This window comes from Anolis sagrei, chromosome 2, assembly GCF_037176765.1.
Source record: "Anolis sagrei isolate rAnoSag1 chromosome 2, rAnoSag1.mat, whole genome shotgun sequence".
NCBI lineage: Eukaryota > Metazoa > Chordata > Lepidosauria > Squamata > Dactyloidae > Anolis > Anolis sagrei.
This window is the reverse complement of record NC_090022.1, coordinates 237,123,425-237,147,392: the sequence shown is the minus strand read 5'-3', so window position 1 is coordinate 237,147,392 and position 23,968 is coordinate 237,123,425. Positions and strand designations below refer to the sequence as shown.

Below are 23,968 nucleotides of genomic sequence, written 5' to 3'. Positions count from 1 at the left end.
AAAGGAGAGCAGAAAGGCATGATTTCCCTTGTCTCTCCAAATTGCATAGGTGCCTTTGCTGACATCAACAAAGGTGTCCGGTGCCATCCCTTTTTTCCCACGCCACAGAGTGCAGGATGGCAGCACTAGCATATGTAAATAGTGCGACAAGTTCTGGATTAGAAGTGGCCCAGGTATTCAAATCATCCCCAAAATGCAGGCTGTTCCAGAATCTTGTGAATGCTTTGGAGAATTCTCCAACTTCTGCTACTATGGGTTAAAATCGGTTAAACAGTTTTACCCTGTGTTATGGGTCAGGGATTTCTGGACATATTCTGGATGCCCAGATGTAACTTCTGGTTTGATTTGGGGTTTGTGGCTCATCTAAACAGGCTCCTAGTTCTACCCTCGGGGCCCACAAACAACATGCATGCATCCTTCTCTGACAGCCATTGAGGTCCTTATATCGTACAATCGCATCACCTCTAACTAGGGAAATTATACATCTTCTGAAGTGCATCAGAAAGCTTAGGCTCTCTGCTTCAGAGAGCTTTCTGTTTTCTAACATTTTAAAAATGATTATTTTTCAATGTGTTGCACTAGCTGCACCCTTTTTTGCTTCAAAGAAGCCCAGCATTTGGATTTTTTTAACTTCAAAGTGGCCACTTTAACATGGGCAATATAAACAAAAAGGTTCTGTTGAATTTAGAATACTCAGTGGGTTATGGCAGGCCTTTTTTTGCTTTTAGGAAGCTCCCCTTTGGAACCTCAGCTTTAAACTAGGGACTACAACATGGATGACAACCAAAAACACTACTGCCAAATTTCAAAGCATCTTAAACACAATGAATTAGAGTCCCAAAACCATACACACATGCATGCTGCACATTCCCCCTTTTATTTATGTAGATGATGTAATCTCCAAGAATATTTTCCATCTCTTCCATTGTCCATTGTTCTCTTTTTAACTTATCCCATCTTATTACTTTAGCCTTGGGTTATTTTTATTTGTATCACCCAATCTAAAATTAGCTACCCTAAATGGTAAGTCATACTCTATTGGGGAAAACAATTTAATCAGCAATTTCAGCTAAATTTGTTATGCACTCAAGCGTGATGTGAATATAAATAAATGTCCTGTTGCACTTTCAAGGATCATCTTCAGTAAAATATATCAGATTACAAATTGCATAAAACTTACTAACAGCAAATCCTAATTGTCCTTGCAGTTAAGGTCAATTTTAGAATAAATAATACCCAAGTTGAGGAGCTACTTCATCCACCACCACCCCACCCATGGTATTTACTATATTTGTAGTCCTCGGGATTAGAAGTCATTAGGGTTTTCTTTTATTTTGGGATTACTGTATTTGCATGTATGTATGCAATGAAATATCTTGGAGGTGGTACCCAAGTCTAGACACAAAATTCATTACATCTTATACATAAAGATGATTTTATACAATGTTTTAAATAATTTGGTGCACTAAGCGAACCATCAGAAAGCAAAGGTGCCGTTATTTCAGCCACCCATTTGGATAATTTTAGATTTTTGGAGAATTCTGGATTTCAAAATTCCAGATACTGGATGCTCAACCTTTAGTCCTTCAAAAGGAATGCCATGTTGCACAGTTTTTTTAAAACAAAATCAAGAATATATTGACACCAAATTGAATTAACAAAAACAGAAGCATACAAATTAAATGAAAAGAACAAGAATTGAAATTTGTTTTTGTAGTTAACATCCTCAAAGCTGGGAATGTGTTTTGTTTTTTCATCATAGCTCCAAAATGTTCCTACTACCATGATCAGTGAAAATTTGGGGGACTGTGCTTTCCCAAACTTTTACTTCCCAAACATCGAATCAAGTATTTGAATGGGGTATGGGAAAGGGTATAATACTTGCTGTTTTTGTTCATACTACTGCAATTCACTGCAGGCAGTAAACCAATTTATCTTACTCAGATAATTTAGTACTTAAAGCAAGTGGTCAATCTTTCAACTCTAAGATGTTTTTGGGTGGGGGCATGGGAAATAAGCAGTACTGTTAATTTGAATAAAGGAAATTAAACTGAAACTATTTTTAGTTTTTAAGTAAATGATACATTGTGGAATACTAGTTACAGGCATAAACAAGATGGGCTATTTGCTACATAAAATTAAGAGTGTTGTTTGACAGCCATTAAAGGGGAGAATTTTGAATTCATTTTATGAGGTGAGTAACTTTGGAAAATTCAACTGATGTTGTGAATGAGCTAACAAACATTTCTATTTACTAAGCAAGTTAAACCAAAACATGAACTCACAATCCGGGTACCACAGGGCCATCCAAATGTCCTTAACGGTATGCAAGTTTTTGAGTTCTCACCAAGCTTTCTTCAAACTAAATGGTACAAAAACTCAATAGCCTAGTTGAAGTTCTGGAGAACATTTTTTTTTTTTTTGGCATTTTGGTTGGTAAAGGTAAAGGTTTCCCCTGACGTTAAGTCGATTCATGTCTTACTCTGGGGATGGTGCTCATCTCCACTTCTAAGCTGAAGAGCTGGCTCTGACACACTTTCTAGGTCATGTGGCCAGCATGACTGCATGGAGCGCTGTTACCTTCCTGCAGAAGCCGTACCTATTGATCTACTCACATTTGCATTTTTTCGAACTGCCAGGTTGGCTGGAGCAGGGCTAACAGTGGGTTAACCTGCTCCCTTGATTTGAACCACCAACTTTCAGCAACTCAGCGGTTTAAACTGTTGCGCCACCCAGGTTGGTACTCTTAACAAATTATTGACCAAGTACACACTTTATTTTTCCTTGTAACCCACCAAAGTTACTTTTGCTTTTTAAGGGGATTCTAAGCTTTCCAGGCAATAATCCCAAATGATTAAATCCATGGAAAAGGTCAATACGAAAATATTTTGGAGCAAACTGAAAACTTGTGTGGTCTTCTGGTCTTCCCAGACTTTTCTATCAACAAATAGTTTTAAAAATTAATATCATAATCTTCTGCTGTCATTTAGAAAGTAAATTCTCCTGAGTTCAGTGGTGTATATTCCCAGGAGTGTAAGGTTACAACCTAAAACAATGTGTTCATTATGAATGTACCCATGGAAAGAGACTGGAGCCCTGAACAGATGTGTCACTGCGTACACTTCCATTTCTTTAAATGAGTTCCAAACTAGGATGGGTAGGAAAGGAACACAATAAAAGAGCTGATATGATTAATACTGCACTTGAATACATCACAGATCGGGGTGGTGGTGGTAGTAGTAGTAGTAGTGTCAGGTGTAATTGGAGGACATTGAATAAAAGTAAGCAGGCACTGGAAACATAAAAAATTGTAAAACCATTCATTCATGTTTCATCTGTTGAATAACAAAGTTACAGTGATTATTTTATTTTCTAAATGTAAACACAAATGCAAGTTATAACTCTTTCATTGTCAAGTCCATTGGTAGGTTATAATAAGCAAGCATTGGCAGGCAAGCATGCCATGGATTGTCAGTAAACTGTGCATGTTCTGACTTGATTACAATATGATATTATAAACAGGCAACACATATGAAATCTAATTCTGATTGTTTTTGAATTATATTACAGTTAACAATAGTGCAAATTTTAATTCATGCTGTTGACAAAGATAGAACCAAACATTAATGAACTGATAGCAGAACATCAGGTTTATCATTCTGATTAGATTTTTTTTTAAAAAAAACTTTTAATTTAATATTACCTTCTTTAAGTGAACAGAAGCAAATTTGCATTCTTTTATCTATCTCTACTTCTACATATGTCCTACAACATAGTACAGGAAGATGTAAATAAGACACCTTGAAGCCTGAAGTTATACAATTGTGTATTAAAATCAACCTAATAACATTCATATTACACACTGTCTGCTTCATTCAGAAAAATGCTGCACTCGCAGAGCTCAGGCGGTGTTGTATTTCAGTGTCAATGTTGACTTTTGTGGAGAGGTGGCTGCCAAGGTCCACTGGCTGCCATTTATTTTCCGAGCCCAATTTAAGGTGCAGGTGCTTACCTACAAAGCCCTGAACGGTTTGGGACCACCCTACCTGCGTGACCGTATCGTTGTCTACGAACCCACACGTTCACTCCAATCATCTGGAGAGACCCTGCTCGTGATCCCGCCCGCATCACAAGCGCGCTTGGTGGGGACACGAGACAGGGCCTTCTCTGTGGTGGCCCCCCGCCTCTGGAATGCCCTCCCGAAAGACCTCAGACAAGCCCCTACATTGGCAGTCTTCAGAAAGAATTTGAAAACTTGGCTGTTCCAATGTGCCTTTTCAGACTAGGAACCCCAGTACCAAATCCCAGAAGCACTTTAGTTAGAACCAAGATCACCGCACACCGCACTTATATTATAATCCCATATCCCTCCGACACATCAGCACTTTTAACCCTGTACCCCCACTCTGGCCGGCTCAGTTTTAATAATGTCTTGTTGTACTGCTATTGTTATTGTTCTTGCTTAACTGTTTATTTGCTAGGTACTGTATTGTTGTATTGTGTGGGCTTCGGCCTGTTGTAAGCCACATCGAATCCCTTGGGAGATGCTAGCGGGGTACAAATAAAGTTATAATAATAATAATAATAAGGTAGCAGAAATGTTACACCATTAAGCTGTATTTCTGGCATTGCAGAGGGATTGGCTGGTGACTGCTGGAAGAACTGGGCGGCGGCCTTCTCATCGCCTCCACTGCTCCCCGCTTCTTCCTCAGAGGCCCCTTGGGCGCCGTTGACGCCACTGCCAGGCTGTGATGGGGCCTGATCTTCCACACTCCGCGCTGAGGCCTCACAAGCGGGAAGAAACAGAGGCCCAGCCCAGAGACATGCCCCAGGGTAAGGCCCAGCGCCTGGCTCCCCCTCCTCCCCGTGGCTCCCAAGGTAAGAAAAAACCTGTGAAACAGCAAGCCTGCAATAAGCAAACTGCGAAGTAGAGGGGGAACACTGTACATGGTCTAAGAGGTGCCAATGCTTTGATCAGGTGTGCTTCCATGATGTCTTAAGCTTGCTTTTCTGGCAGAAGTGTGTTTGTGATTCAAGTGTAGATACACCCTGGGATGTATTCCCAGCTTATACAGGGTGAGGCAGCATAACTTCCTTTTTTCAAAATTTAATAAAACCCATTGTATGAATCAGAATTTATTTATTTTTTTACAATGTCGGCGCATTCCTAATAAAATTTTTAAATGTAGTTTTGAAGATCAAATTAGGTAGGTGACGTCCCCCATTCTCCATACACTGAGTAATCCGATTTCTAGCTTTTTTCATGACTCTTGCCAGCATAGCAGGTGTTATGTTAGCAATTTCTTCCTGGATGTTGGTCTTCAAATCTTGTAGGGTCCTTGGACGGTTCACATAAACACGGAATTTCAAAAAACCCCATAGAAAAAAATCACAAGGGGCCAAATCTGGAATGGGCCGGCCACTCCAAATCCGCTCAAAAAGTAGGCCTCAACGGCAAAAGCGCGCTCCTGACTGTTCCAATGCATGATGGCGACTGAACTGTGTCAGAACAAAACTTTATAATCCCGCCTCTTGAATGAGACCACTAGAGCTCCGCTACATCTTCAACCAACTGAATGGCGCACATTTTAAAAAGGAAGTTATGCTGCCTCACCCTGTATGTGACCAACTCAGGCATGGACAAAGTTTTTGCCTTGGGCTGCATAGTGGGCCTGACCGAGAGGGTGGGTGTGCCAGGCCGGGAGAGGGCATGTGAGAGGGCGGGGCCATGAGGGGGCGGGGAAGGGCCCAGGTCAACCTCAGATTGTCCTCTTGACATAATTTTTATTTATAACCACATACACCAAAATAGAAACAAAACTACAACTGGATTGTTGTAGGTTTTTCGGGCTATATGGCCATGTTCTAGAGGCATTCTCTCCTGACGTTTCGCCTGCATCTATGGCAAGCATCCTCAGAAGTAGTGAGCCCGAAAAAACCTACAACCCAGTGATTCCGACCATGAAAGCCTTCGACAATACATAAAACCCACATTTGGGAGGCATAGCAGTTAAACTTGTATCTAACTGCATTCATTCTACAGTGTAGCTGCACCCAAGGTTTGCTCTTGGGATTTTCAAGGAATATTTTGAAACACTGGGTGCAGAATCCGTGGATACAGAGGCCTGGCTGTACATGGCTGTGAGGTAATTTTTTTTCCAATTAGGGGACATGATTCCATTTCAACCCTTGTTGAAGGTTAAGCATAAGCATCTCAGAAGAGCACATTTAGCAAGAGGTCGGTTGCCATCCTATAATAAAAGGTCTTCAGGCAGCAGCAACACGATGCTGGAGGGCCGGCCTCGAGGCACGCGCTTTGCTCGGAAGGAAGGAAGGAAAAGGAAGGAAGCTCCCGCAGGCACGAAAGAGAAAAGGAGCAACAGCTGCGCGCCTCCTCGCGAGATTTGGGCCTTGACAGTTGAAGCGGCGTCAAACTGTATTCATCCAGCAGTCTAGACTAGGCACGGGCCAGCTTCGGCCCTCCGAGTGCTTTGGACTTCAGCTCCCACAATTCCTAACAGCCTGGCTAGATGCACCCTTGAAAGCGAAGAACGATGGGTGGGAGGTGCTTCCGTCTCTTCCTGCCTCTGCCGCCGCCTCGGGCAACTCCTAGAGGCGCCGGCATCCGCTCCACTCCGCCCGGTCCAAACTCCGCCTTCCTTCTATCTCTCTTTTTCTCTCCCTCCCCTTCCCTCTCACGGCGGATGCTTTAAAGCTCCGAGCCGCCCCTAGAAGCAGGCCATTGGCTGGGCTGGCAGCCGGGCCGCGTTCTCTTTTTTGCCGGTTGTTTTTGCCTTGTATCGGGCGCCCGGCTGGGCTGTTTGTACTGAGAGAGAGAGAGAGAGAAAGAAGAAAGCCAGGGAAAGGCAGGCAGCCGCGGGAGGCACGGAAACACAAGCTAGGGCGCGCGAGCCGGGCAAGGGAAGAAGGCAGGCGAGAGGCAGGGAAACAGACTGGTGCGCGCGAGCCGTGCAAAAGGGAGGAGGCGTGAGCAAGGCAGGGAAACACAGACTAGGGCGCGCGAGCCGGGCGAGGGAAAAAGGCAGGCGAGAGGCAGGGAAACAGACTGGTGCGCGGGAGCCGTAAAAAAAAGGGAGGGAGGCGCGAGCAAGGCAGGGAAACACTCACAGAGAGGCGCGCGAGAGAGGCAGGGAAACACACAGCCTGGGGCGCGCGAGCCGGGGGAAGGAGGCGCGCGCGAGAGAGAGAGGCAGGGGAACGGAGACTGGGGTGCGCAAGCCAGGCAAAGGAGGCAGGCGCGCGCGAGAGAAGCTGGGAAACAGGCAAGGAAGGGAGGGGGGCAGGCGCGCGCGCGAGAGAGAGAGAGGAAGGGAAACACACACAAGAGACTGGGGCGCGCGAGGCAGGGAAACAGACTGCGCGCGAGGGGGCGTGACGTCACCACGTTTTTTCTCTCTCTCTCTCTCTTCCCCTCAGAGTGAAGTTAGCGCGCGCGAGGGAGGGAGAAGGAAGAAGGCGAGGCGAGCGAAAGGAGGGAGGGAGGCCGGCCTCTCTGGTTTCCCCCGCATCCTGCCTCCATTTCTCCTCAGGCGAGCGTCAAAGCGGGAGCATCCTCTCTTCCTCCCTTCTCTCTCTCTCTCCACCTGGCGCAGAGGCGGAGGGAAAGCCGAGAAAGGGGCCGGGCTTGGGCTTTTTTTCCGCTCTTGCCCGCCCTCAGAGGCGTTGTCTCCCGGAGTGCGGCATCACTAGAAACAGAAGCAGCAACGGCTGCTCCGCTTAAAGCGCCCAGGCACAGCCTTGCGCCCTTTCTCGTTCCCCTCGCGGAGCAGCCGCAGCAGCCGCAGCCAACATGGAAGGGAAGGCGCCTCACACTCCTCCTCCGGCGAGGCTCAAGGCTGCACCCGAAGCTGCCCGGGAGGACGCCGCCGCCGAGGAAGACCCTTCTGCTGCCTCTTTGGGGCGGCCCTTGGGACCCACGCCGAGCCAGAGCCGCTTCCAAGTGGACTTAGTGGCGGAAAACGCCGCCAAAGAGGGGAAGGGGAAGGAGGAAGAGGAAGCGGCGGCCCCGAGAGCGAAGAAGGACGCCAAAGGCGACGGCGAGGAAGCCAAGGGCCGGTTCCGGGTGAACTTCGTGGACCCTTCTTCGGCCGCGGACGATGGCTCGGGAGACGTCGGGATCGGGCTGGAAGGGTGCAACGTCAGCTTCCAAAACGGCGGCGACACGGTGCTGAGCGAAGGCAGCCTCCACTCGGGCTCCCATCACCACTACTACTACGACACGCACACCAACACCTACTACATGCGCACCTTCGGGCACAACACCATCGACGCCGTGCCCAGGATCGACTACTACCGGCACACGGCCGCCGGCCTGGGAGAGAAGCTCATCCGGCCCAGTCTGGCCGAGCTCCACGACGAGCTGGACAAGGTGAGAGAGACGCCGCTTTGGCCCATCCGCACAGCCACGCGTTCTCCTTTGGGACGCAGTGATGCAGGAGTGACTGCGCTGAAAGGGCCTTCTCCTGGGACCTTTTCCTTCTGTAGGGAGGCCAGGTGTTTGGGATTCAACTCCCAGGAGACTCAACAGCTGGAGGAGCCCACTTTGGGAAACGCTTGGTTGTGGAAAGGAACCCATTGGATAATGCAAGCATGGCCAACTTTGGCCCTCCATGTGTTTTGGACTTCAACTCCCACCATTCCTAACAGCCTCAGGCCCTTTCCTTTTCCCCCTCAGCCGCTTAAGCGGCTGAGGGGGAAAAGGAAGGGGCCTGAGGCTGTTAGGAATGGTGGGAGTTGAAGTCCAAAACACATGGAGGGCCAAAGTTGTCCCATGCCCTGGGCAACAGAAACCATGACACTTTCAGCGATTCCCAAACTGGTCTTCTAGGCTTCAACTCTGAGGAGATTCAACTGTCTATCTCCATTGCCATTGTTAAAGGCCCTGCTCTCGGTCCCACCACCTTTGCAGTGGGGATGAGTGACGGGGCCTTCTCAGTGGTGGCCCCTTGGCTGTGGAATTCCCTCCCTAGTGGAATTGGATTGGCCCCTTTCCCTCCTGTTGTTTCGCAAACAAGTGAAAACTCGGCTTTGGAAGCAAGCCCAATACAATTATCTGTGCAATACAGTTGGAATTGACCCTGGATTGATGAATATGATTGTCTGATTATCTGGCTTTGGCTCTATGCATAATAGTTGTCTGTCAGAGGTGCTTTGAATGCAATTTTCCTGCCTCTTGGCAGGGGGTTGGACTGCATGACCCACAAGATCTCTTCCAACTCTATGATTGTAATGTTTACATATGTTCAATGTATTGTTGAAGGCTTTCATGGCCAGAATCACTGGGCTGTTGTAGGTTTTTTGGGCTGTATGGCCATCTTCCAGAAGCATTCTCTCTTGATGTTTCTCCTGCATCTATGGGAAGCATCCTTTCACAACCTCTTCAGCAGGGGTCCTCAAACTTTTTAAATAGAGGGCCATGTCAGAGTCCCTCAAACTCTTGGAGGGCCGGATTATAATTTGAAAAAAAAACATGAATGAATTCTGCACATATCTTATTTGTAGTGCAAAAAACACTTAACAACAATACAATAATTAAAATGAAGAACAATTTTAACAAATATAGACATATTCGTATTTCAATGGGAAGTGTGGGCCTGCTTTTGGCTGATGAGATAGGATTGTTGTTGTTGTTGTGTGCTTTCAAGTCGTTTCAGACTTAGGTTGACCCTGAGCGAGGACTGTGTAAATGACCTTGGAGGGCCGTATCCGCCCCCCGGGCCTTCGTTTGAGGACCCCTGCTCTTGAGGATTCCTGCCATAGATGCAGGTGAAATGTCAGGAGATAATGCTTCTGAAACATGGCCGTACAGCCCGAAAAACCTACAACAACCCAGTTTACGTATGTTGTTTTAATTTGTAGTTTTAACTGCTTTTAATTATTGTTGTGGTTGTTCATGCATGGAATAATGCCACTCATGTAAGCTGCCCTGAGTCCCCTTTGGTGTGAGAAGGGCGGGATATAAATGTCGTCAACAGTAAATAAATAAATATTAATCTGCTTTATATGAGTCTATATAATATCAGTGGTTCTCAATCTGTGGGTCCCCAGGTATTTTGGCCTACAACTCCCAGAAATCCCAGCCAGTTTACCATCTGTTAGGATTTCTGAGAGTTGAAGGCCAAAACATCTGGGGATCCACTGCAATGTGGCTACGCCAAGCATGAGCAAACTTTGACCTCCAGGTGTTTTGGACTTCAAATCCCAGCTGTTAGGAATTATGGGAGTTGAAGTCCAAAACACCTAGAGGTTACAGAAAGGACAGGAACAGAGGAACCAAAGGGATAACAGAAGACATGGATCCCCCCCTTTCTAAAGTGGGGCATTTTCAGGGCATTTATACTGTTGACGGGACATGGGCAAACTTCGGCCCTCCAGATATTTTGGCCTTCAACTCTTAAAAATTCCAGACAGCTCACCAGCTGTTAGGAATTCTGGGAGCTGAAGGTACAAAACACCTGGAGGGCCGAAGCTTGCCCATGCCTGCTCTACACTGACAGCATAAAAGGTTATAGAAAGGATAGGAACAGAGAGGATCCGATGGGATAACGGAAGGCATGGATTCCCCTCCCCCACCCCCAAAAAGCAGGATATTTCCAGGGCATTTATACTGTAGGTATTTTGGATTTCAACTGTCAGAAATCCCAGACAGCTTACCAGCTGTTAGGAATTGTGGGAGCTGAAGCACAAAAAAACTTTGAGTGCCGAAGTTTGCCCATGCCTGTAGAATGAATGCAGCTTGGTACCATGGTTCAATGCTATCCGATCCTGGGAGTTGTAATTTGACAATGTCCTTTTAGTCTTTTCTGCCCAGCAGTCCCGTTGCCTCACTGGATTACAGCTTCTATAATTTCATAGCCTTGAGCCGTGGCAATTAAAGTGGTACCAGACTGATATCTTGGAGACAGGAACCATGCTTCACCACATAATTTGTTTCCTATATGCCTTTGGGACCTCAACTCCCAGAAGCCTCAGCCAGAACCATCTCACAGGAATTTTGGGAGATGAAGTCACAAACACCTGGAGGACCAAAGGGTAGGGACCACAAGGTGATGTTGTTATCAGAGCAAGGAGCATCTGGTAATTGCACTGTGTAGGGTGACCACAGTGACAACAGGCTGATGTGATGTTGTGCTAGTAGTATAAAATCTAATAAAATACGGCGCACACTTCAGTAGGTTGCTAAACTAGCATCTAACAAGTTCGTGCTAACCTTAGCCTTCACATAGTCCTTCCACATGAACTTGGCTTTTTGCAGATACATATTGAAAATACTATTTTCTCTCACTTTTCTTCACATTACCCATGTTCTCTATGGTTTGATGTGTGCGTGCATGGACCACATGCTTGTAAATCTGCAGAAGTCATTGGAGTTCTTGCAGTTGGCACAGGCAACTATTTGCTGTTAGGGATCATAAAAGTGATTAACTCAGATGTATGTTTATATCACAGGCAGCAACTTTCCTTTCAGTCCATTTTGAGTTAGGATGTCTCACATGCAGTTAACTGGCTGCAGTGGGCACATAGGACATCCCTCTACTTTTCACAGTGAAAATCAATAAAGGTCACCTTCAGATGGACAAGAGAGAAATCTGTCCATAGATAGCAAGCATCTATGCTTCATTAGTCACTGCCAAATGCACTGAGATTATTCAGGGACATTAAGCTGTTTGTCTTATCGACAAAAATACATTTCTTCCAATATTTATTTCGGTTGTAAAGTCAGGTCATCCTTCATTGTATCTTACTTGATTGACAAACTACGATAGATTTTATGTATATGATTGCTGTGTGTCTTGTAGATCAAAGGCTTCCCTGGTCCTGGTCAGATTTATACATAGTTTATATAACTGAACTGGGGAAGAGAACTCAAAATTTTGTTTCAAGTGGTCAGTGTTTTGTTTTGTCACATGCTGCTTTGAAATTCACCCTTCTGAGCATGCTTGAGCGTTTTGTTTCATATTTTACAGTATTTGTACCACTTCTTCTTATCACTGCAATATTACCACTTCTAGGGATATTAATGGCTGGTCTTGTTAAGTTATATTCATCTGCACCTTTTATTTGACTGGCTTTGCCTTAAGAGGGCTTTCTACTGGTTGAAACACAAAGCTGGTTGAATACATGTTTTGTCTTAATCTTTCAGCCTTTTATCAGAATAAAATAATCTGTGTTTTCATGCAGTGTAACAAAAAACTTGGATGGCTTGGGTTAAAATTCCTCAGCTATGTTATACTTCATCAGGATAATTTTAATATATGTTGATATTCAAGATTTTATTTTTTCAGGTGTCTCATCATGCAGAAAAGTATCCTGCACCTACACTTTTACATGTTAGAAGTGTCAGTATACTTGAAAGAAGTGGCTTTTTCTAAGGTCATATAATTATCATTCATTAAATTTATATCATCCACTTTCATTCAAATATATCCACCTGCCAGCACATGGTGGCCATCATCCTTTAAACTAGGACTTCTGTTCTTTAAAAAGAAAGAAATATGTTCACCTCCGATATTTTTCCAATATTATGGGAAAAATATTTTGGACTGTATAATAAGGGATTACTATAAAAGTTGGAGCATTTAGTGCATATTGTACACAATAGGCTTGTTCTGTTCCTCACGTAAGTTCATCCCCTGTTGTAGTTTCTAGACATGTATATTTAAAAGGGAAAAAATCTGTTTGAGACATGTAAAATGACCAACATCTCAGATTGTAAGCTGCAAATTGTACTGACAATGGTTTGGCATTATCTTGCCCAATGAAGAACATTATTCTATAGCCTAATTTCTGTAATTAACTGGAGAAACATTTTTAAGAACAATGCACTGAGTATGTCTTTTTTTACTTTAGTTTTTAGGGGAGATTGAAGTACCTATAACTATCTAAACCTCAGCTTTGAATTTGAATCCATGGGAGGCAAAATAATAACAAAGAATTCACACCTTATGTGGATGCTGCAAAACAGATTTGCAGGGTTAGTGTTCATTAGAAAAATCTACCTCAAAATGCTTCTTGGGAAGCATTTTGAGGCAGAATGCTTACTAATTTTTAGGACTTCTAAGCTGTGAATGTGTCTTGCAAACTATTGAAAGGCTTATATTTTTCTAGACTTGGATGACTTCCTTTTCAAGCAGCTATAAATATAGCATATATAAGTTTAGCTCCAACCAGTTTGTATCATATCTGCAAGAGATCCTTTAGTGTCTTGAAAAAGTAAATTTAAAACGATGTCACTCAGAATTTGGTGGAGAACTGTTGGATCTGCAGTCATTCTAAACTTTCTCATTTTCTGAGTAAGATGAGCTGCAAGTCATGCAGTCTCCCTAACCCGACTGAGGATGGTGGGAGTTTTAATCCAGAAGATATGGAGATCATTAGCTTGTGGAATGCAGAGTTGCACTGTCAGGGCATCTTGAGGTATTTCTTGCTCTGTTCAAGAGCCCAGGTCCTTTTGAACTTTGGAGATAAGTTAACACCATAATCTCAAAAAAACAAAATACTAGTGCATTGGGCTATGCATAACCCTGATAACTTATTCCTTGCGGTGTTTTATTCATTTCATTCCAGTGTGATGTTAGAGCAAACACCAAAATGTCATACTGTAAAATGTCATACTGTAAAAAGCAACATAATACAAAAGTAAAAAAAAATAGCAGATGATTTTCAGTATTTAATATTTCTAGCATATAATATAAGACTTCTCTATTAACAGTATTGCAGGATGATAATTGGCTTTATAGTCATCACAGTGGCGTCATCAAAAGAAATGTTTTATTTCCTCCCACAAAAGTGAATGTCATCTGTTAACCTTTATCTCTGGTTTTGTGAGTTTTTATGGCAGATGTAGATTTTGCCAGTCTTCCTCTTTAAGCTCTTTCCCAGGTTGTGCTTTGTTTGTTTTCCCAATGAATTTGATGAACTTTTCATGTGCATACTTCGAGATCATGTCTTGGTCAACCACGAATATGCAACTATGACAGTTGTGCTGTTATTCCATTTTGACTGCCATGGCTGGAATCCTAGCATTTGTAGTTGCTTGAAGGCACTAGAGCTCTCTGACTGAGAATTCTAAATGCCACTCTCTAAACCACAAATTCCAGCACTCTGTAAGATAAAACCATAGCCATTAATATGGAATTATACCACCTCAATTACATTATAACTGTGTAGTGTGATAGGGCCCCAGGAGAAAACCTGACATAAAATCACATTGAGTCCCATCTAGATCTTTTTAAATTTGTGAGAGCCTGACCAAAGAACACTGCTGTTCTGTCTGCATGGGAGAAACAACACTGACATTTCAAAGTAGATAACATTGATTCCTTCAGTTATCAAGGTTGGTGGGACATAGCTCAGTTTCAGAAATGTGTGCCTTGCAGAAGTTCCCAAATTCAATTCTGGATATTTTCAGGTAGGCTGGCAAACACTCCAATCTGCAACCTTGGAGATTGGATTCCAAACACTCTGTAGACAATATTGAACCAATGAACTGACCGTCTGAGCCAGACAAGCCGGCTGTGCATGGTGTGACCATCTGGCCTGTCTTGGCCAGCTTTTACCAAACTAGGACAAGCCCTTTGGGGAGCTTTGCAGTTCAATACCTGGAGGCAACTGCTTTGAAGAGATCCTATTATACTGTATGTTGAGAAAGCTTAATGTAAACAGTTTTGAACTTAATTCAGAAAGTGAAATTAGGCTGGGCTCAATGGTCATGCCATGTACAGTAGAATTCATGCATTTGTATTTCCCTTTATAAATGAGTAAACATTACAAAAATGAGTGGAAAAATGTACTTAGTTAGGATAGTATGGCACTAAATGTAGGATGGTGTGGGCGTTGGAACAAATGAAGTAGTTGCCCTTAGGTTAACAGACATTGGCATAGTATAAAATTGTTTTCCCACTAAGTCATTCACATGGTTTTTCGCCCATTCCACAAATGTATTTGTGAATGGCTTTAACAGTTGTTCTTTGTGAAGATCTCAGCCCCATCCTACCATTTAAATTGTAGATGTCTGTTCAGAAAACCAATCTGTGGGTGCTTTTCACAATACTTTACCTCTTACGCAATATGAAATATGAGATGTTTTCTGAAACAAATAGATAATAAGGAAAGTAGAATTGTAAACTGGCATATTTAGAAAAAGGCAAACAGCATTCCTCATGTAAAATGAGGTAGGGTGTTTGTGTGTGGGGGGGGGAGTGGGGGGTTAATTCTTGCTGCTGTGTGCATTCAAGTAATTTCTGATCTATGGCGACTCTTATCATAGGGTTGTTTTTTTTTGCAAGAATTGTTCAGAAGAGATTTGCCATTGCCTTCCTCTGAAGCCGAGAAAGAGTGACTTGCCCAAGGTTACCTCAGTGCATTAATGGCCAAAGAGAGATTTGAAGCCTGGTGTCCAAAGTCATAGTCCAACAATCAAAGAACTTCTCGCTGCCGGGCCTCAGTGCTGTGCCATTAAAGCAAGTTAATAATGGCATGCTAACAGCCCTTTTATCTTGAACTTTGTAAAGAAGTATTATGGACCCACACTTCACCATTACCTGATATCTTTTTCTTTTGTCTTCCATCAGAAAGCTCGAATAGAAAGGAAAGCGTGCACAATCTCCATTGCAGATAATGGCTAGAGAAGGAAACTGCTAAAACATTGAAATGGGAGTCTTCAGAGTCCCCTGTAGCAATGTTTCTTCAGCTGTCTGATTTAGGAGATAAATAATTTCTTTCCCTAAAGTGACACAGCCTGATACCAGATTTGTGCTCACAGAGTTTTTTCTTTTCTTTCGTGGAAGCACTCCAGAGACATGCAACTGGTGGCTTGTGGGTTGGTTCTGGTTCATGTGCTACCACTTTGCATAGCATTGCCTTATAGTGGACACTTGAAGACGATACACATTCAGATCTCCCTAAATCAGTATTAGTTGTGGGGTGTGGGATGAGGAGTGACCCTTTATCTTATTTTGGAAGCTATAGATGACCAAGGATTGACTTACTTGTAGCTCATTTTCAGAGCTTTTTGTCTAAGTGACTGGATTTTGATCAAAAGAAATCTGCCAGATGTGCTAGTAATTGGTAGGGTTGTGCATGGTTAGATGTGGTATGTCTCTGCTCTTTAAGAGTTTAAGGAACAAATGGAGGGCTTGAGCTTTCTGCCTCTTTTGAAGTTGTATTTTTTTTCTCAGCACATTCTGATCTAACAGTTGTCCTGAATTTGATCAGGATAACTAAATCTTGTATTGGCACCAGCTTCCACAAAGCTTCCGCAAAAGTAGGGTGCAGAAAACCACAGTCCCATACTTTACAGTACAGTGGGCCATTACCATGCATTTCTTGTGCTGAGAAGAAGGAAACTCCGTGATTGTCTTGTTCAGTTTTTTCTTTATTGTTTGCAGAAGGATCAGTGAAATGAGGAATGTGATAACTTCTTGGCTGCCTTTCTTGTTAAACATAAACCTTCTCCCATATTTTTCCCCAAAGGGAGAAGTCATGATTTTTCACATTCTTTTTGCTCACAGCTCCTCTATTTGATTTCAGTGTGGTTTTAAGTATGATCTTATAAGTATGCGTAACCTGTACTTCTACAGGAGTTGGGAGAATGTTTCATGGGATGGTAGTGAAATGCTTAGTATAGCGGTACTTAAGTTATTTGAGAAACCTTCAAAATCTGTGTGCGAGCGTGGTATGATTAAGATAAGGTCAGTTGCAGAAATGTTAACTTTTAGGTTAATAAAATCTTACTCAGTGATCTGATTTGTAGTCAAGGAAAGTAACCAGTGAAGCATCTGTTTATGGGAAGATATCGTTCCTTGTGTGCAACAAACCATATAGCACCTCCATGCATAGGAAAATATATTGTTCCTGAGAGTGAGAGAATGTGTGAAGGAACTCAAAAATAACATTAAAAAATGTAATAGTGCAATACATTGCATATAGTACCTGTTTCCACTCAATTTTCAGAAATTAATATATACTTTATTGGCTTCATATGTTTTATCTCAGTGGCCCTGATATTTTAAAACTGACATGTGCATATAATGCCTGTTTAAAGGCTTCTCATGTGAAGGTTTTCTAAATAGTAATCTAATGGCTTGATAGTTGAACATGGCTGCACAAAAACATGCAATTCTCCTGCCAGAAATGCTATTGCTATTATACTTACCTCTTGGTGGGATGGGCATACCAAGCCACCTTGTCTCTCTCCTGAGGAATCTGTACAAGGACCAAGTAGCAACAGTAAGAACTGACCACGGAACAACAGACTGGTTCAAGATTGGGAAAGGCGTACGGCAAGGCTGCATCCTCTCACCCAACCTTTTTCACTTGTATGCAGAACACATCATGCGATGTGCGGGGCTTGATGAATGCAAAGCTGGGGTGAAAATTGCTGGAAGAAACATTAACAACCTCAGATATGCAGATGACACCACTCTGATGGCCGAAAGCGAGGAGGAGCTGAGGAGCCTTCTAATCAAGGTGAAAGAAGAAAGCGCAAAAGCTGGGTTGCAGCTAAACATCAAAAAAACCAAGATTATGGCAACAAGAATGATTGACAACTGGAAAACAGAGGGAGAAATTGTGGAGGCCGTGACAGACTTTGTATTTCTAGGTGCAAAGATTACTGCAGATGCAGACTGTGGCCAGGAAATCAGAAGACGCTTACTTCTTGGGAGGAGAGCAATGTCCAATCTCGATAAAATCGTAAAGAGTAGAGACATCACACTGGCAACAAAGATCCGCCTAGTCAAAGCCATGGTATTCCCTGTAGTCACCTACGGATGTGAGAGCTGGACCTTAGGGAAGGCTGAGCAAAGGAAGATAGATGCTTTTGAGCTGTGGTGTTGGAGGAAAGTTCTGAGAGTGCCTTAGACTGCGAGAAGATCCAACCAGTCCATCCTCCAGGAAATAAAGCCCGACTGCTCACTGGAGGGAAGGATACTAGAGACAAAGTTGAAGTACTTTGGCCACTTCATGAGGAGACAGGAAAGCCTAGAGAAGACAATTATGTTGGGGAAAGTAGAAGGCAAAAGGAAGAGGGGGCGACCAAGGGCAAGATGGATGGATGGCATCCTTGAAGTGACTGGACTGACCTTGAAGGAGCTGGGAGTGGTGACGGCCGACAGGGAGCTCTGGCGTGGGCTGGTCCATGAGGTCACGAAGAGTCGGAGACAACTGAACGAATGAACAACAATTATACTTACAAGCCTTGTGTGCCTGGGAACAGAAGATCCATTCACTGACTTTGAGTTTTCCTCTTGTTTTAGTGTGCTGAATGGTTTGTAATCCTTTTGTACCAAGACACAATTTCAGTGTGATTCTTAATTTTTTTCAGATGTATATGAGGCGCCATGGTATAGTGGTTTAAGTACTGGATTACAACTGGAGACCATGGTTTGAATCCCCATTTGCTCATGAAACTTAATGGAATACCTTGGGCATGTCACACTCTCTCAGGCTTAGATGAATGACAAACCTCTTCTGAATAAATCTTGCCAAGCCAACCCTGTAATAGCTTCACCTTAAACTGAGTAACCATAGGTAGGAAACAACTTGAAGTCATACACTAAAAACAACAATATGGATTGCAAAGGAGAACTAGGATTAGAGGAGAACTTTGGCCATGGGCACACATTGACTTATCTGTTTGAATTAACCTATTATAAGTTATGAAGCATTTTAATAATGAAAACATGTATTCTTTGTATATTGTAAGGCAGGTACTGTAAGCTGTATTTCAGAGGAACGAACTGGCAAAACCAGCTCTTGAGTACTCTGTGCCATAAAAAAACCTATGAAATTCATGGGGTCACCACAAGTTAACAGACGACTTGGAACGTCTGCACACACACAAATAATTGTTACTAATAGACAGATGCAGAAAAAGCGAGGCTTCACATGAACTCTTAGCTTCAGTATCTATTGCACAGCATCTTGATTAATTGTGTCCCAGTTTAAATAAGAAACTGCTAAGCATCAGGACATATTTTTATTAGTTGAATTTTCCTGCATAGCATTTGTTGTGTGGGTGGCCCATCACTAACACTCTGGTAATCATGAAAACGTTCTGTAACATAATAACCAAGAAATATATTGGGTTGTTTCCATATTTAGACATATTTAGAGTGGACCCCATGGAAATCAATGAAACTTAAGTCTTAATTAACTTGAGCCCAAATGAGTTACTCTTCAGTGTGACTAAATTTAGATCCTGCTCATTACCTATAACTTGTAAGTTAATAAAGTAGAAATCAGTAAGTGGTACCCTATGTTAGGCCATTTATAACACGATTACAGTCTGCAATACTGACATTAATGTGATTGAATTTTAAAACACTTGAATAAGTTTGGCTCTCTCTCTCTCTCTCTCTCTCTTGGATTTTGCAAACATTTTTCCATTTGGAGACAGTTTGATTTAGTGATCACAGTGGTGATCTTTCACATTATCATTGCTGTGGTGGCTACTGCCCTCCATGGTATCACTGGTGGATAAAAGTATTGATTTCACCCACCAGTGAAGAGCACATTTCAACATTCTCAAGCAATGTAATTAACTTTTCTTTTAGATTGGCTTTCATAATGTCAATGGAAGAAATGTGTGCATTTGTGCCTTCAAGTCACCCATTGACTTCTGACAACTCCATCAACTTCATTGGATTTTTTAAAGCAATAAACATTTGGAGGTGGGTTTTCCCCTTGCTCTGAAATAGAACCTACAACATTAGGACCTGAATGGTGGTCTCTCATCCAGATCCTAATCAGGGTTGACCCTGCTTAGCTTCGAATATCATAATGCATCTGCTGCTTTTAATGACAGCCAGCATGGCATAGTGGTTTGGGTATTGTGGAAACCAGAGTTTCAAATCTCCTGCTTCATTATGGAAACCCACTGGGTGATCTTGGACAAGTCACACTCTTTTTACCTCAAGAGGAAGGCATTGCGAAACCTTTGAACAAATCTTGGCAAGAAAACCCCTGAATAGGCCTGTTTTAGGGTTGCTATACATCAGAAACAACTTGAAGACCCACATCAAAAATATGAATCGAATTAAGTAACTTGTGAGTTTTTAGTCCATAATAGGGCGTCTTTCCTAAGTCTCCTTGTTTTATACATAGTTAGGATAGGACAGCCTACAGTTCGTGTAAGTTTTTGATTGACACATGTAAAGAAAACATTGGGATGGAGAGTCATTTCACAAATGGATTGGTTCTTAAAATAAAAAAGTAAGGGCAGCCCCCACCATTATATCCAGTAATAGTCTTCATGAAAAATTCTTGTATCTGCTATAAAACATAATGTCAGCAATTTGCAGAAAGTAGTGTATCAGTTGTGTAATCATTGTGGAATTTTCCACACCCACAAATAATACATAGTGCTTAAATATCTTTGAATGTGCGCACACACTGTTGTTTTATGAATAAGCCAAATACTTACACCAGAATAGTATGCAGAACTGCATATTATGTATCATAATAAAACATTTCAGTATGATATTGAAGCCATCCACAAATGAGAATGGTAGGATGGTGCTCTGAGGCCCAGAGCATCCCACCATGGCTGAATTACAGATGATTTCAGCAGGCCTTTATATTCATTTTTGTTAAGAATAGATTTCAAGGTTTGTGCAGCACACTATTAGGTTACAGTGAAGTTCTAGGCATTTCAGCAGTAAATTCTTCTGCGCTCAATTGAGCTTCTGAATAGCTTTGTGCAGGATTGCCGTTTAAATCAAAAATTGCATATAAGTGTGTGAGAATCCAATGACACCAGGGTATTTTGCCCCTAAAGCACTAGCCACTGTCTCTCCCTAGAAATATATGAATACATATTATGGAACTTTGGCAGGCTACTTTTCTCTAGAACTATCTAAATTTACCCTTTTCTCCAGTATTTAATCAAGTCTAACAATTTTTAGACTTCCTTGTTAAGTAGTAGTAATAACTGTTGATGCTTATGGCCCCAGGTATATATATAGATCTCTAATTTGATATCAGTATCTACAGTTACTGTAATGATGGTTCTAAAATAGTTGCAATATAGACTTTAACTGGGGATATAGTTAGGAAACCCTTGAAGAAAATAATTACACTAAGTAACAAAATTTGAAATATTTTCTGTTCCTCATTTGAAAGTGTTATTCATGTTTAATGTTTGTGGTACTTACTGTACTTTGAAAGTTGTTATACTACAGAAACTTCATTTTTGTGGCTGCCACAAACTATTGAATTGGTTGAGACTCAATGAGATATCCATTGAATAACCATAGCAAAATATGCTGAAGGATGTCCTGCAAGAACAAAGTTTTTACAGTTTAATACACTTTTTCCATTTTTTTATGATACAACCAATTAGGAAATAACATTTATAATTCTGGAACAAAAATTGTGTTACATAGTGAAAAGCTGAAGCCTGGGTTTATAAATTGGATAAGCATATGTAACAACAGCTGAATCATTCAGCCAACCAACCTTCTTTATAGGGGATTTGGAACTGAAGAACAATTTAACTGCTTCGTCTTTGTAGTAAGTTATTAATAAGGAAAAGCTAAAGCCTGTCCTGGGCTAACAGAGATAAATCACCAATAAGTATAATGTTTAGTTACTTTAAAATTTGGCACACATCATAAAGAGAGTTTTCGCTTTCCATTGTATTCTGTTAATTTGTAAAACCCATGTAACAAGGGTGTAATGATCTGTTGCTGTTTTTAAAAAATAATAAAATCTATTAAGAAATTCTGCCTCCTTTTGTGTTGCAGCATCTCAGACTAGGATTGATGCCCATGGCTGCATTTATGGAACACAGTCTATTATGAGAGAAATTAGCCATTTTAACTTCATGGCAGTGCTTAGCATTGCTGCAGTAACTTTCCACACTGGGCAGAAATATAGAACTTTGTAATGTTTTTTTTTAAGTGCTCATTTGTTCTATGCAATACTGTTGTTATATTTTGCTATTCAGCTTTAAATTTAAGTATGCAGATTGTGTGTGTGGGACTGAGATTATGCTTCTTTTCTCAGAGACCTTCTGATAGCGTCCAATGATCCTTCAAAAGAGGGCATTGTTTCTGGTTCATTTCACCTTTATCTTCATGTTGGACTGTTCCTACTTAACATCTAGTCTAACAAATGTACAAGGGGAGCTGACTTTCTATAGGCTTCTGAAAAGTCTTCTGACATTAATTCATCCACTTCATTCTGTCTCTATAGTCTAAGGGCAGGCTAACATGGCAAATCTTATTGCTTTAGCTAAGATGGGCAATAGTTCTGTTCCTTCAGCCTGTTGTAATATCAGCACTGTTTTCATCAGGGGCAATTTATAGTAAGTTTATATAGGCTGTTACTCTAAACTCAGTATCTCATCCCTTTGATTGTCCCTGTGCTACAGGAACCATTTGAGGATGGATTTGCAAATGGAGAAGAAGGAACTCCCACTGGAGAAGCTACTGCCCCTTATGCCGCTGATAGTAAAGGGATTGTCAAATTTGGTTGGATTAAAGGTGTATTGGTGAGTATAACTTCAGTAATTATTCTCCTTTCCAAATAATTCACAATTTCCCTTCTAGTTTGATTTTTTGTTGAAGATATGGACGGGAGAGAGCGAGAGCGATAGATGGCTCCTTCCAATATATCACTGAGCATTGATTTGAAAAAACAAACAAACAAACTGGTTTTTAAAAAGTATGAATACTATGGAGAAGCACAATCAAGGTCTATTTTCAGTTGTGTCTTAAATGTTTAAACTGCTTAACTGTGGTTTAAACCAAGAATTGCCCATTGTGACAGGTTTGGTGTCCATTTTTTATCCAGGGTGGGGAGTACAACCTAAGTGAAAGGTGAATTGCCACTTGGGGGAGTCGAAAAAACTGAAGTTGTGAGAGTTTAGAGGAGAAAGCAAAGAAAAAAAAACTTGTTGGGTTGCTAGTGCTCCTAGAGTTCTACTTTGCCCACTGGTATTTGAAGCACTAACTATAAACCAGTTTTCTAGTTTGGGTTTTAAAAGAATTTATAATAAAGAAAACAAAAGTTTTGCTTGAAGCTTGGACATTAAAAGGGAGCAGGAAATATACAGTTATGAGATTTGTATCAAATCCTGTTAATCATGGCTTATCAGAGCAAAATGATGCACAAACTCTGTCTTTATCACATACAGATGCAGTAACCAGAGTAATTTAGAATTTTAATTAGAAATTCTAATTAAATTAATTTAAAATAATTTAGCAAGTTAATTTAAAGCAAATTAATTTGCTTTTGAGTGTTTGGGGAGAGAAATGTGTTGGCTCAAAGGATTATTTGGAACTGATCTAATGACTTATTGAGACAACGTGCAAAACAGATGTTTTATGAAACATTGATCTATATGCCACTTTTTCAACTAATGAGTGAGTAAGATTTTAGAGTTTTATATGCATTGTTGCCTTTGGGGGGACAGGAGGGAGTAGGGAAGGTTGGTAACTTACTGGATTTTTTGCTTTTGATCACTCAATGAATGATATAGCTTTATCATTTTTTCTTCTTTTTTGAGAAAACAATAGAATATTCTGCTTTGTAGGTTTTATATTGTATTTAAGAGATAATTTAGTTTTCGGTGTTATTTCAGTGAGCACATTTTGAATTTTTCTCTAGTAAAACTACAAACAATATGTCTAACATGGATGAATGGAGGATTAAAAACCAGTTTATGTGGAAGAAACAGTCTAGAAAATGACTAGCATCAAAATAATATATTAACTTATTAGGTTATGGGAAAACTGTGTATCACTCTTAAATAAACAGTCCTCTTTTTGTATATGAAGTTTTTTTTAACCCAAATATATCTATTACCGTTTTTCTATGTGAAACAGAAACATCTTCAACTCATAACAGTATTGTGATCACATGTTTTTAGATAAAACAGAATTCTAATACATATTGTATTTTAGTGGCTTATTATTTATTTATTTATTTACCGCTTTTATAT

General features: G+C 41.5%; 1 protein-coding gene across 2 annotated transcripts in view; it reads left to right on the top strand.

Annotated features, from left to right (window-relative positions):
* The first annotated feature begins 6,676 nt into the window (after positions 1-6,676).
* The window catches only part of SLC12A2 (solute carrier family 12 member 2), a 69,161-nt gene continuing 51,869 nt past the window's right edge, over positions 6,677-23,968 (top strand). The window contains exons 1-2 of one of the 2 annotated variants that reach the window (XM_060761996.2): positions 6,677-8,389; positions 22,397-22,516. In XM_060761996.2, coding sequence (XP_060617979.2) covers positions 7,811-8,389; positions 22,397-22,516 — 699 coding nt within the window. In that variant the 5' untranslated portion in view covers positions 6,677-7,810. The remainder of the gene's footprint in view (positions 8,390-22,396; positions 22,517-23,968) is intronic. The other variant, XM_060761995.2, reaches the window with a different exon arrangement.